Consider the following 12,609-nt stretch of genomic DNA (forward strand, 5'->3'; position numbering starts at 1 on the left):
AACAAATTTCCTAACCCTTTATTATACCTTTTCAGAACTAAAGAGGTCCTCTAGAGATCCAATCCCCTGTCTTCAGACAGGAAAGGTGCTACTACCCCATTTTAGAGGTGAGGCAACTGGACAGAGATGAAGAGACTTATCGAGGATGACACATTTTGTTAGCGGCAAAAAGGGAACTAGAACCTAAAGGAATTGTTTTCCCAGCAATAGTAGTAATATTATAAGCAGAGCCCAGATATTTTTGGTTTACTCCTTGTATGGACTCCATTTTAAAGTAAATGGGTATATCCACATGAAACAAGGCAGGTTTTACTGGATGTGCCGCACCTTTCAATGGACTGCCAAAGAGCTACACTGACAGACTTATGTAAAATCTGTAGTGTAGCATCAGTGATAAGCTTGGTTGAAATATGAGCCACTGTTTTCTACTATATCCTAGTGAAAGAGAAGGGATTGGCCTGTATAGTAAAGCCTGGCCTGGTGCAGAAGTCTCCCCCACAGGAGCAGACAGCCACACTGAAGCCCTTTCTCTTCAAGCAGGGCTCTGCCCCAGGCCCCACAGCCCCTTGTTTTCTAAGGCCCTGTGATTCTCAGGGGTGGGACTTACCGGCACAAGGAACTTCTTGACTTCTTCCATAGCATGAGCCATAAGGGCATAAGCCTCACAGGGGGGACCAAAGACTTCAATGAACACATGTAGGTCCATGTTTAAGTGGGCATACTTTGGGTCTCCTCCTTTGCGTAGCTCTTCCTCCTGAGGGGATGGAAAGAGTGGTACATATGTGTACATACAGCATTTCCGCAACCTAAAAATCATTTGTACTCAGAAAAACTACAGGATGATGTTTCAAGGATCTTTGATTTCATCATTCCTTCCAACAAGACAGAATGGAATACTTTATTTAAATGTCCTCATGAACTGCTTTGGCCAAAAACATCTGTTAGCTAGTACCCAAACCTGGGTGGCTAAGCCTCTCCCCTAACACAATCAGACTGTTCTCAAAGCACACAAGACCGAGTCCACAGGTGGATCCTGTCTAACCTGGCAGGACCTCCAAAACTCATGAGTTCTTCTGGCATAACCTTTAGGAACTTAGAAGTCACCTCCTTACTATGAGACACTGGGGAAAGAAGATGAAAAGGAAATATTCAAAGAAAAAACCCGATCACACGAAGGGGAAACTAAAATTAGCTTTCATGAATAATTTCACATTAACATCTTATGCCCTAAAATAGAGCAGTTAAAGAGACTGAAAACATTTATGGGTAGTAAGGTACCTCTAGAGATTATCCAGCCCAGTCATTTTGCAGACCAGCAAGGCCTGGTAGGGCAGAGGGGACAATCCTGCTTACCATTCTATAGGCACTCTGTATTGGAACCCAGCTCTCCTGCTCCAAATTCAGTGCTCATTGTACTATGTCACATTTGCCCTTAACAGTGATCACAGCACTGTCCCATACCTTATCACTAGTCATATTGATAGGGCATTGAGAAAAAGACAAGTTACAGTCTCTGGAAGGAAAAAGAACATCTGTTTTAATTTTAGCTGAGAACTAATCACTCCTAGCTTAGCCTCTGGAGATTTATGAGGTTTGAACTATTTTTTGTTTGGTTTCTTTTTTTTTTTAAAGGGGATGAAGTATTAAGATACTGGACAGGCTTGTGGAGATCATCTGGGGCAATGTCCCCATTGTATGGAGGAGGGAACTGAGGCTCACTAAGAAGAGTCTTGCCCAAGATCACAGAGTAAAAAAAGAGCTGTAGGGGCAGCTAGGTGGCGCAGTGGATAGAGCACCAGACCTGAAATCAGGAGTATCTGAGTTCAAATCCGGCCTCAGACCAAAGCACTTGACATGTACTAGCTGTGTGACCTTGGGCAAGTCACTTAACCCCAACTGCCTCACTAAAAAAAAAAAAGAGCTGTAATTCTAACACAAGTCTGATGACTCCAAATCTAATGTCTTTCTACTGTACCATTATGCCTTCTTCATCATTAAGAAGTAGTTGCATTTGGGATAAATTCAAAGAAATGTAGGCAGATATGTCTCGAGTGATGCAGAGTTAAGTGAGCCGAACCAGGAGAACAATTGATACAATGACTTAATACTTCATTGTTAAGAAAAACAGCTTTGAATAAATTAAAAACTCAGATCAATGCAATGACCTCAACAATCATAACTCCAGAGAACCAAGGACACAAAATATGTTTCCCAACCTCTTGAAGAGAGACACAAAAAATCATGCCTTAACGTGTAGTTCTGTTTCGCTGGAAGATAACTTAGGGCCTAGGGTTTTTTGTTTTTTTTCTTGGGGGGTGGGAATCGAGAGGGAACCTGCTGTTTGTCAAATTCAAAATAACAAAAACAGGAGGCAGCTAGGTGGGCAGTGGATAGAGCACTGGCCCTGGACTCAGGAGGACCTGAGTTGAGATCTGGCCTCAGACACTTAACACTTACTAGCTGTGTGACCCTGGGCAAGTCACTTAGCCCCACTGCTTAGCAAAAAACAAAAACAAAAAGCAAAACAAACAAAAAAAACCAAAGAACAAAAACGAAAAGAAATTCTCAAATTAACACAGGAAAGAAGCAAGTTCCCCAAAGAACAAAGTTTCCCAATCCCTTCCAAATATCTTTCAATCATACACAGCATGTCATCCTAACTGGCCACCGTCACATGATCTTCAAGCACACAGAACAGAAATAACTAAAAGCACTGACGAGGCTGCTGTCAGCTCCTACTTTTCTGATTGTCAAGAGAGAGGTGACATTTCTCTTATTTCACAGCCTCCCTTGTGTTTGAACCTAAGCAAGCTTTGGCGCTTCTGAGCTGTTGCTGAGACACTCTCTGCCACGCCCAAGTCCTGTTCAGTAATGGAAAGAAGCAAAGTTAAAACAGGAAGAGCTCAAATGTCTCTGTGGTTTGCCAGGGCTGCCAATGAATGTGTAAACTGAGTCAACAAGGGCTTGTCCCTGACTCTTGAAGACATCACGCTGTACAGGAAAGCTCAATATATTCACTCCCAAAGACACAAGTTTCCAAGTTGTTCAAACAATTCTCCAGCCTTTTTTTCAGTCTTCTGCCCTTATTTACCTTTGCTTTGTCTCTCATGGAACCTTTTCCTAATACTGATATTTTGGCCCCAGTTTCCTCTTGCAGTCTTTTGATCGTGTTCCCTTGAGGTCCCAGGATCTTCCCCACGAAATTAAACTAACAGGGAATGAAAGAACAACAATTAGATGCAATTACTTACTGTTTGTATTCAATTTTTTTACATGTTCTCACAATAAGACAGATGTTTGTGTACCCACCAGTAACAGGGACCCAGTTTAATCCCATCTTATTTCAATATTTCAAGGATCTCCATAAAAATGGGAAAAGGACCCATATGTACAAAAATATTTATAGCAGCTCTTTTTGTTGTGGCATAGAATTGGAAATTGAGAGGATACCCATCAATTGGGAAATGGCTGAACAAGCTGTGGTATATGAATGTAATGGAATACTACTGTGCTATAAGAAACGATGAACAGGCTGACCTCAGAAAAAGCTGGAAAGACGTGAACTGATGCCGAGTGAAGTGAGCAGAACCAGGAGAATATTGTACACACTAACAGCCACAATGTACAACTAATTTTGACTAGAAGAGACTAACATCTCTTCTTAGCAAATACAAGGATCCAAGACTCATGATGGAAAATGCTATCCACACCCAGAAAAAGAACTATGGAGTCTGAATACAGATCGAAGCATATTTGCTCGCTCTCTCTCTTTTTTTTATTTCTTTTTTCTCATGGTTTTCCCCTTTGGTTTAAATTCTTTACAACATGACTAATGTGAAAATATGTTTAATATGAATGTATATATAGAGCCTATTACCAAACTGCTCCCTGTCTTAGGGAGGGGGAGAAAATTTAAAACTCAAAATCTTATGGAAGTGAATGTTGAAAACTAAAAATAAATAAATTTAAAGGGGAAAAAAGATATTTCAAGATCTCTTATTTTCGACAGCATAGCTGCCCTTCCTACAATCTTCTTCCATTGGTCCCCCACCCTCACTCAGCCAGCCTCTCTAATGTCACTAAGCCTTGCCCCATGGCACATTTATGTCACTGGGCCCCTGCACTAGTGGCTCTCCCAGTTTGAGATGACCTTCTCAGAGCTTTCATTTCCCTAACATAGTTTTTGAGAACCTAAAGTCACTTCCATGTCACAATGAAGCTTTAGATTAGAATTTCAGTAGTGGTATTCTATTTAAAGTTATACATTTGATGGAATTAGTAGCTAACAAAAGAATTACGCAATCACAAACATTACCCTATTTAAAAAACTGTAATGTACTCTGCACAAACATGCTTTTGGTAGAAAAGAAACTAAAGCATTTTTGAAACGCCCTTTTCAGAAGAGTTAACTTGATTTTGCTATGAATTCAGGCTAACGTACTACTACTTAGCTTATTTAAGCCTTAATAGCTAATTTAGCCTTAACAAAGGCAAGTCTTTTGATGGTGAACAGTTTTAGTTCTTCAGTGTCAGTTTATTTTTACAGGTGGAACTCAAAGACAAAAAAGAAATAATTCCCTAACAACAAATAAAAAACATGACACCACCTCCCTTCTTCACTATCTCAGAAAGGCCAAGAAATGAAGTACCAAATATTCTAAGTTTTAATAAAACTATCTTAGTGCAGAAACAAGCTTCTTGACTATCATGAAACAATCCCCCCAAAATAATTATTCATTTAGTGACTGGGTGACCCCTCTGCCTTACCTTGGGATACTGTTTTACTGGTATCAGGACTCGTTCCTTCAGTTTCATGTTCCTGTGAGAAAATAAATCCAGGTAGTTCTCCTCATCATCTTTCTTTGATTCACCCTTCTGAATCTTCTCGATTTCTAAATAGAATAAACAGTCATTTTATTTTTGAAAGGAAAATTCCCTCAGTGTCTTCAGAGTTATGACTTTGAATCCTGTGGGAAGATAATCAAGGAGCTGAAAGCAACGTACTTGTTGAAAGCACTTACACCAACAGCTCAATCAGAAGTAGAGACAGTCCTGCCTGGTATCCTCCCTAGCAGAAAAAAGTCTCTAATCAGATTTCCCAAGAGATACTGATCCTCCAGAAAAGAGGGAGAGAACTCTGTATTTGATGTCAGAATTCACATGCGGTTGGTATGATTGGAGAAACAAATCAATTCTCTAAATAGAAACTTTCTGCTTCTCAATGACTCACTCCTTAAACCATGTGGGGAAGTTAATGAAGTTTAAAATTTCCAATGAGACTCAACAGACTTAAATCTGTTCTCCATAAGACTGTTTAGTACCATTCTCTCTACCCTCCAAAGACAACCTCCTGTTGCCATCTAATCCAAACTAAATGCTCAAAGGAAAGAAAGTTTCTCAACATTTTAGTTGAATTGGTTAAGGTGGCTATTTTAGACTTTATCAGAAAGGGCTTTTTGCACAAAGTTGCCAGTCATTATTTAAGAGTAACAGCTTAAACAGTAAAATGGTTAAGGACAGCCCAAGAGGCACTCTCAATCCCTTCATTTATTCACTCAGGGAGGGGCCCAGTAGCCTCCCCAGTTAGCACAGGGCCTCCCACAGAGGGAACACTCATTGCTTTATCTAAGGACTGCTTTATCCAAGGACTGCTTTATCCAATCTCTTATGTGGCTGACAACTGGCCCGGTTCCAATTCCATACCTCACACACACCAGCATGGCATGACCAAAAATTAGAGATTCCAATCTGTGGAAGGAGTCTCCACACAAGCACTCATAAAAAACATAGGTTTGAATCCAACTCCCACCAAAATAATCTCATTACATTTCTTTCTGTATTAAGTACCAAGTTTCCCATCACCATTTATAAATCCCTGCACTTCGAAGTTTTATAACCACCATTTAATCAAGTCGAAACCAACTGTGAATAGAAGTGCAATTCTGTTCAGTGACCAGGAAGGGAAAAAGTTAATTCTACTCTAAGTTTCTGATCTCTTTCCAAAAATATACCTTTATGAAGCATCAGTACTTGAAGGCTCCCTTTTATACCAAAGCAGCATCTCCAAAAACTTTATAGTGGGCCAAATGTGCTTAGCTTGTTTCCGGATGCTAATCACATTGGACCTTTTCTTCCTTTAATACAGGCTAGGATATTCAGAGCCATTCAAACTCAAATTACATATATTTGAGTACCTCTATGAAAAACTGTCCCTTACTTTTCAGATGAAACTATTCTGCATTCAATTTCTACTGTAATTACTAGATGCTCACAGGCAGCTTATTAACTACCATTTAAAAAAAGCTTGTTCCCATGTATCATTTCCCTCCTACCCCCATTCTCCCATCACAATACTCCTACAGCTTCAGGAGCTGTAGGGGGCCCTTCTCATCTTCATTATAATTGTAGCTTTAAATAGATAGAATGTATAAACTTGTAGGAATGAAGAACAGTTGATCTTCAGATCACCTCACTCCATGCCCTTTCCTCTGTTGATTTCTGGTTCTTTCACAGCTCATCAGGACACCAACCAGAAGTCTCATGTAAGGGGGCCTCAAGTAGGAACACTGACAAAAAAGGAGGCAAAACTCCCAATCTGACTGTTTTTAGGCTGGTTGAATTACAGGATTTGAACCCAGGAAGGATAGGGTTATATTTGATTTCATTTACCTTTCTAATTCATCCCAGTACCAGGGAAAAAAAAAAAAGAGTCCTTCTACTATATTCTGCATCAGTAGACTTTAGAGTTATCATGACTAGTTTTGGTTACTAATTTTTAGAAAGGTTGTGGAGAAATGGGAGGGGCTTCAGAGAAAAAGATGTTTAAAAGGATGAAAAACAGATGTCTCAAAAGACATCAAGTTTGAGCAACTAGAGCTGTTTAACCTACAGAACAGAAAATTAAAAGGTGATCTGCTCACTATCAACCTATATTAAGGGCTTTTATGAAAAGCACATTCATCTATTGTTCTCCATATATGGAAGAGCAAATGAAAAAAGCTTAAATTTAAATGAGAAATTTGAATTTGACAGAAAGAAGGGAATGATGGAATTATCAATCCACTGGATTTTTCCGGAAGAAAGACAGTCCATCTGACTGGATAGTTCCCCTTCCCCTGATGAAAATCTCCAGCTGAATCGGATCCTCTTCTTGACACAGCTTTCCTTCAAGAAGGAATGGGTTATAATAGTGTGATAAATACCTAAGGAAAGGATTAGTCAACTGCAACTAAGAATGACTTTCCCCATGGCAAATGTGCTTTATATATTGTCTCTTGAAGCAATTTCTAACTGACTTTGCTTTCATGGACCAAAAGAAATTCAGTGGAGGTATAAAGCGAGAGGCAACCTATCATTTCCTACAGTAAAATAGTATGTATGAGGTATGATCTTCTACACTGCTACCACAAGAAACCCAAGAATGAATTACTGAGAAAATGCCTCACTTTGCAATGTTGGAAATATTGACTAGCCGTCAGACAGTTGATTCACTGAATAGTTTTGCTTTCCTGCCTTCCTGTTACAAGGGATGGCTTCGATAGAAGATATATTCAGAAGTGTAGGTGATAAATAAAAACATGCTAAGGATAAAAAATAAGAAAAAATGCATTACTCCACCGAAATTGTACCTTGTAACCATAGAATCACAGCAGAACACTTGGAATTTGGCTTTTTCTCATACATCATATCACCTGAGACTAGGATACTCTGCCCTGCCTCCTCCACCTATCCAATTCTTCAAACTCAAACCCTATTTCTATTTAAACTTTTCTTGATTACCCCCAATCTAAAGTAAAATACTGTCTCCCTCTTCAGAATGCCTACTACACAACTTCCTGGAAAATTCCATAAAAGTTCAGGTCACTGGCTCTGCCCAATGAAATATTTTCCAAGAATGTCTTACTTATAACCCTTCTGTTGACAAGAATTAGCCTGGCAAAGTGGTCAAAGAGCATGTCTCTGAGTTAGGAAGACCCCTGGGTTCAAGTACTCTCTGTCAAGGGCAAGTCACTTAACGTTGAAGAGGCTGGTACTGGACTGCATTAGTAAAGGGAGTTCTCTATACCAATGAAATCATAGATCCCCCAAAACAAGGTGGAGTTTCTTCTACTGTTATTTTGAACTGTTGATGACAATTTCAGTTGCTTAACTTTCCATATCTGTTATGCCTCCTTTCTTCTACTTGATAAACTTCTTATAGAAAGCATATAGGTAGCTGATACTCCCCATAGCACATACAGCAGATGCTCAGTTATTATTTGTTCAAATTTCTTGCACTCAAAGATGACAAGGTCAGCTTTCTCACTAGCTTGGTAATAAAGTCAGAAAGTTAGTACTTTCAAGTCAAGATAAAATAGAATATCTTGCTTATACTGGAATGTAAATGCCAAAATTGAATCTTGAGAATCATAGGCAGTCATGCAAAGTAACAGTCCCAGAACTCAAAAGTAGGTTGCAAGCCAATTAAAAAGTAATTTTAAATGAAAATTTAAACATACCCAGCTCTGCCTCCCACCCTATTAACATCCTACTTCAGTCTGCCAAAGCTGTCATATTTGTTAAGATGCAAGCTAAGAATAAAAGAAAAATATTTAAAAATAGGAGAGGTTAAAAATATATGCAACGGCCACACACTTATTTACAGAGCTGGCTTAATTCTGATGTAATCAACAGTATTTCTTTAATCTAAAAATTTATGGTAGTTGTCATAAGGGACCAGGCCAATAATAGATTCATCATATTATTCTCTGATAACATCCAGAGATCTTTGGCAAGACTGCCTTTCACAATATTAAATGAAAAAAGGTTAAGGTGGATTACCAACACCTTCTAATTCCCTTATAACCCATTCTGAATCAACCATTCAGGGACTTATTCAATCCTTTCTTCCTAATCAGTATTTTTAATCTGTATTACTTCTTTTGACAAGTCCTGTTACATAAAAGTAACATCATGCCTTATTTTATTGACCCTAAAATGGCCCCTTTTAATTTTCAAGGGATTCTCTCACTTTTTTCCTATTTTGCAATTTGGTTGACAAGTCTGTTTACCTTTTCCACATCCTTCATTGTACAGTCTGTGCCCACAGCCCTCTCAACCTTGGATTTTTCACGTAAGAGTCCGAAATCTTATCTCTAATGTTCTTTTAATTCATTTCCATTGTCCTCCAGACATTTTTCTAGTAGTTACGTCTTCCTTGAAGTTCAGTGACCAGAACTGCATACATTCCAAGTGTGGACACATGAACCATTATTTTCTAAAGGGTCAGGAAAGGCTTTGCTGTTTTCATTTTTGTTTCTAATCATTTCCAGATGATACCCAGTATTTTGTAAATCTTTTCACTTTTTTTTTTGTTTTTGGCTAGGCAATGGGGTTAAGTGACTTGCCCAGGGTCACACTGCTAGTGTCAAGTGGCTGGTCTAAAACTGGATTTGAACTCAGGTCCTCCTGACTCCAGGGCCGGTGCTCTATCCACTGTGTCACCTAGCTGCCCCAAATCTTTTCACTGTTAAGGCACTCTACTAGACACTCCATTCCTAGATTCTTCTCTTAGGTCAGTCAAGAACTTACAGCTCACCTTGTAAATAGAATATGAATTATTTTTTCCCTCAATATATTCTTAATATATTCCCTTAGTATATTCACACACTCATTTGCCACTATATTGCCCACTCATACAGGCTTAGAGAGCTTCCTGGGGTTTATTTTATATTTGAAATTCTGAATGAACTTTTACAATTCATTCATAAATATTTTAACAAAAAATATCCCAACTCAGAACTACAATATAGCTCTTAAAAATGTCCATTTATCCTTGCCATTTGATTTTCCTAACAATAATATTTCTCTAACCCAATCCCTACATTAGGGGTTCTTAATGTGGGATGCATGCAATGGTTTCTTAAAAATATTTTTGAGAAAAGTATTTCAATATAATTGGTTTCTTTTGTACTCTTTCAGTATTTTACTTTATGCATTTAAAAGCATTATTCTAAAGAGTACACAGGCTACACAAGATGGACTAAGGGTCCATGATATGAAAAAGGTTAAGAATCTAGGCTGTTACACTTTACCAGTTCAGTAAAATTAACTAAAGGAAAAACCAAAACTTAACAAATGAAAAGGTTTTCCTAAAGTTTCTCTTGGAAGGAAACAAAAGGTAAACCAAAAAGGGGGGAAAAAAACTCAAGCATTTGAGGATTAATACATTCAGGTGGTTACTCCTAGAAACCTTTCATTTAAAACTCATGTCACATAGATTTATCTACTGGGAACTTGGGATAGTCATAAAGGGACAGAAAGACCTGGCAACCTTATGATTTCTTACCCTGTTTGGTCCTACAAATTAAGGAGTTACGTGTGGGGTTATAAGTTCTAAACATAGAGCCATTACTATTAATGCACTAAAAAAGTACAATATAGGCCATTTTTGATGCATTTCATCTAGATCTGTTTTTAGATGCTTTTGGAAACATAAGTTCCCAGACTATTTAGCAGCTGATGAGAAATGCTAGCAGAAACTACTAGACAGTTAAAAAGCAAATGAGGAGCTACTCAATGGCAATATAAAGACTAATAATTAGATCCATCTTTCAGAAAAAAAAATCACTTTTTTTTGAAAACAGGTCAGATTTTACACATCACTTCCTGTAATTTCCAAAAAATATTTACATATCAAAAGAGGGTGCTTAATGAAAAGCAAATTATGTCACTTTGGTGCCACCACACTAAGCCAATCTGACACTTAAGTCACTTAACACAGTAAACCTCAATCTAAAAAGTGAACACCCCCTCTCCCATGCAGGTTTCCAAAAGAACTGAATTACACCACACAACCCAGAATTAACTGTGGGCAATGCTAAACACAACATTAGAGCTAAAAATGTTTCTCATTACAACAAATGAGACATAAACTTGACTGATTTGGATGCTGACAATCACAGGTTTTGTTTGTTTGTTTGTTTGTTTTTTTAAGTCGGGACCGCTTTCAAGATAGAGAACAAAGAAATGCAAATCACTTCTTTTCCAAGTCTCCTTTTGATGCTTAAGGTTGCCAAATAAACTAACGTTCCCAGCCCTTTGAAGTTTCAGGATTTTAATGTATTCAATAAATCTACTTATCATAAGAAACGCTTATTAAAAGAATACCACAACTAGAAGCTAATACAAAGCAGATGGGTTGTGGTGATACTGAGAAATCAGAGCTACCAGGTGATTGGACAGTGCTGATCAGGGAAAGGACAGTGTTTAGTATACACAGAACAAAGACTGGCATTTCCATTCTCTAATCAGTTCTCCAACCAGAAAAAAACACACACAACGACCACACGCTTCTCCAGCGAGAAGCTGGTAAGCAACTTCTCTCCATCCCGTTTCCTCTAGGAAAAAGGAATACAGAACGCCTAGCGCCCCTCCCCCGCCCTTTCCATCCCCAAGGGGCTGTCGCCGTTCACAGATTCTCGAGTGGAGAACAAGACGATCCCACGCCGTTAAACCACTGGGGGGAGGAGGGGGAGGTGCTGCGCAGCCGAAGGAAGCAGCCCAGGCTCCTTTGCCCCCAGGCAGCCTCCGGCTCCAAAGCCCACGCGAGGGTCAGCAAGAGGCCGGGGCTCCAGGCGCAGCCCCCGGCCCACAGGCGCCCCCGGCCGGCCCTCGCCTCGCCCCGCCCCCTGCCCCTCCCACTTCACACTGCCTCGTCCCCTCGGGCCAGGGCCCACACGCCGCAGGCGCCTCGGGAGCCTTCGGTCAGTCAGTCAAAAAGCACCGCGTTAGCGCTTTCGAGGGGCCGGGCATCGGCTCCGGCCGGAGACCCTCTTAGTGGCACAAAGGCAGGAGCCCGGGCTCAGAAGGGACTTTCTTCGCCCCGCCCCTCACTTTAGTGACGGGGAAACCGAGGCCCTCAGGCATCTTGTTCACCTCCACCCCTCGTTTAACAGGGGGAAACTGAGGTCTCGCCTTCCCTTTTCAGCCCCGTGACCTAATGGTGACATTTTCACAGGGCCACCCCTCCCACAGGGGTTCGTAGCCCGAGGGGGCACTCCAGGAACACAGCGGCAGGTCTCTCCGCCGTGGCCACCCGGGCCCTTTCCGTTACAGCCGCGGGAAGCCGGAGGGTGGGCACCAAACCTCCCTCCCCGACTTGGGCCCAGGCCCCCTCCCGGCTCGCCGCCACGGGGGACCGGCTCACCTGCGGCCAGCAGCTGCATGGCGTGGGTGAAAGATGGGTCGAGGGAGTCCTTCTCTGCCATGAGCTCAGGCAGGTACTTGTTCTCGGGCTCCATCTTGGCGGCGGCCGTGGCGGAGGGCGGCAGCAGCGGGGTCGGGGCCGGCGCCGGGCCGCCCCCGCCCACCTCGGGGCCCCCGCCAGTGGCTGAGGGCGGCAGCAGCGGCGGCGGCTGCGTGCCCGGCGCGGCCCGAGAGCCTCCGCCGCCGCCCCGAGGGCCTCCGCCGCCGCCCCGGGGCCGGTGAGAGGGCAGCGGCTGCCGGGACGGCGCCTGGCGCGGCGGCGGGTGGGCGCCTGAGGGATCCACGGCGCCGCCGCGGCCCAGGGGCCGGCACAGCCGCGCGACGGGGTCGTCCCGGCGCTGCATGAGTGCGGAGCGGGCGGGA

General features: G+C 41.6%; 1 protein-coding gene across 3 annotated transcripts in view; it reads right to left on the reverse strand.

The window, feature by feature from the left end:
• KHDRBS1 (KH RNA binding domain containing, signal transduction associated 1) overlaps positions 1-12,605 on the reverse strand; it is a 33,164-nt gene extending 20,559 nt beyond the window's left edge. For all 3 annotated transcript variants that reach the window (XR_003569297.1, XM_027864458.1, XM_027864457.1), the window contains exons 1-4: positions 12,188-12,605; positions 4,768-4,892; positions 3,092-3,208; positions 608-754 (exon numbers count right to left, since the gene is read on the reverse strand). Coding sequence is in view for 2 of the 3 variants with exons in the window: in XM_027864458.1 (XP_027720259.1) it covers positions 608-754; positions 3,092-3,208; positions 4,768-4,892; positions 12,188-12,590 (792 nt within the window). In the remaining variant the exon portion in view is untranslated. The remainder of the gene's footprint in view (positions 1-607; positions 755-3,091; positions 3,209-4,767; positions 4,893-12,187) is intronic.
• Positions 12,606-12,609: the final 4 nt, after the last annotated feature.

This window comes from Vombatus ursinus, unplaced genomic scaffold (assembly GCF_900497805.2).
Source record: "Vombatus ursinus unplaced genomic scaffold, bare-nosed wombat genome assembly UNPS02014775.1, whole genome shotgun sequence".
Lineage (NCBI taxonomy): Eukaryota > Metazoa > Chordata > Mammalia > Diprotodontia > Vombatidae > Vombatus > Vombatus ursinus.